The 1,906-nt window shown below is 59.3% G+C and overlaps 1 protein-coding gene across 3 annotated transcripts in view; it reads left to right on the top strand.

Moving 5' to 3' along the window:
- The window catches only part of ARAP1 (ArfGAP with RhoGAP domain, ankyrin repeat and PH domain 1), a 41,941-nt gene that overhangs the window by 13,961 nt on the left and 26,074 nt on the right, over nucleotides 1–1,906 (top strand). For all 3 annotated transcript variants that reach the window (XM_028486083.2, XM_028486082.2, XM_055083242.1), the window contains exons 6-8: nucleotides 565–634; nucleotides 944–1,064; nucleotides 1,469–1,671. In XM_028486083.2, coding sequence (XP_028341884.1) covers nucleotides 565–634; nucleotides 944–1,064; nucleotides 1,469–1,671 — 394 coding nt within the window. The remainder of the gene's footprint in view (nucleotides 1–564; nucleotides 635–943; nucleotides 1,065–1,468; nucleotides 1,672–1,906) is intronic.

Below are 1,906 nucleotides of genomic sequence, written 5' to 3'. Positions count from 1 at the left end.
GCCTCTCACTGCCGTGGCCTCTCCCGTTGCGGAGCACAGGCTCCGGACGCGCAGGCTCAGCAGCCATGGCTCACAGGCCCAGCCGCTCCGCGGCACGTGGGATCCTCCCGGACCGGGGCACGAACCCGTGTCCCCTGCATCGGCAGGCGGACTCTCAACCACTGCGCCACCAGGGAAGCCCCAGACCTATGCTTTATTACCCTTAAAACTGAGAAGTCCTTTCTCTGGCGGTCCAGTGGTTAAGACTCTGCACTCCCAATGCAGGGGACATGGGTTTGATCCCTGGCTGGAGAACTAAGATCCCTCATGCTGCACAGAGCAGCCAAAAAATAAAATAAAATTTAAAAAATCCCGAAACTGGAAAGTCCTACTTTGAGTCTGACTTCAATCACTCTTGCTGTAGGTAAAGTTCATCTTCTCAGTGACCACTTGGGATCCTTCCTCCCTTGGACCTGGCTGTTCCTAACTTTGTATGTGGCTTCCAGAGGGGGCTAGGGTGATCCCGGAGCCTTTCCCTAATTCTCAGTCCTTTGCTCTGTTGTCCCTCTGCCTCTGCCTCTCCAGATCTTATATCTATCAGAAGCGATGGGTGAGACTGGATACCGATTACCTGCGATACTTTGATAGTAACAAGGTGAGGCCCATGTTAGTCCGTGATATGACCCTGCTTCAGCCTGGTCTTGGGTTGAACCCCGACACTGGACCCAGGCGGAGTCCATCCCTAGATGAGTCCTCACCAGAGCTGTAGTGTGACTCCTTGAACTGTGTCCTCCTGGCCCATTGGCCAGCCTTGATCTTGGCCTTGGCCAGGGTTGGTGTAGGGGCTGTCACCACCTGTGGGAGGTGGGGCTGCAACCTTCATTTCAACAGAGGTTGAGGGAGTCAAGGAGGGGCTGGGCCCCTGTGGGCCTCACCCCACAGTCAGCTCCTCTCTGTCCTCCAGGATGCCTACTCAAAGCGCTTTGTCCCTGTGTCCTGCATCTCCCGAGTGGCTGCCATTGGGGACCAAAAGTTTGAAGTGATCACGAACAACCGGACCTTTACCTTCCGGGCGGAGAGTGATGGTAGGTAGGGGGGCAGGAGGAAGACTGGCAGTTTGGCTTGATAAGTGGGGGAGGAGAACCAGGGCACATCTGCTCCCCCCACATCAAACCGAGAGAGGAGTCTACCCTCTGTGAGGTGGGGGAGGGGAGTGCCCCCTCTGACCAGCTTTGTGCTGAGTCCTCAGAACCATACATCCCCATTTACAGGGGAGAAGCAGGCTCAGAGAGGCCAAGCGCCTTGCCCACCCTAAGTGGCACAGCTGGGATTGGAGCATGAGCTTGTCCAAGTCCGAGAACTTAGAGAGGTGGGCCAGTCTGGGCGGGCTTTCTGGCAGAGGTGTTGCCTGAGGAGCCTGGAACGGGGAACCCTTAGGGGGATCCCTACCAGGCTGAGCTGGGGCTTACCCCTTCCCCTTTGCCTGCAGCGGAGCGGAAGGAGTGGATGCAGGCCCTGCAGCAGGCGGTGGCTGAGCAGCGTGCCCGGGCCCGACTGTCTAGTGCTTATCCGTTGGGTGTTCAAGGCTCAGAGCCCCCTGACCGCGCCGGCAGCCTGGAACTACGTGGCTTCAAGAATAAACTCTATGTGGCTGTGGTTGGGGACAAAGTGCAGCTTTACAAGAATCTGGAGGTGCGACTGGTCAGCCAGGCTGCTGAACCTCTCCCGTGCCCCCTGCCCACCTAGTCCCTTAGCCCTGCCCCCCACCCACCTGGTCCTTCAGCCCCAACCCCTGCCCACCGGTTCCCTCAACCCCACCCATCTGGTCCCTCTACCCCACCCACCTGGTTCCTCAGCCCCTCAGCCCCGCCCACCTGGTCCCTCAAGCCCCCCCCCCCCCCCCCCCCCCCCCCCCCCCCCCCCCCCC

The sequence above is a fragment of the Physeter macrocephalus genome, unplaced genomic scaffold (assembly GCF_002837175.3).
Source record: "Physeter macrocephalus isolate SW-GA unplaced genomic scaffold, ASM283717v5 random_694, whole genome shotgun sequence".
NCBI lineage: Eukaryota > Metazoa > Chordata > Mammalia > Artiodactyla > Physeteridae > Physeter > Physeter macrocephalus.
Note: the sequence above shows the minus strand (reverse complement) of the source record. Positions and strands in the feature narration are given on the sequence as shown.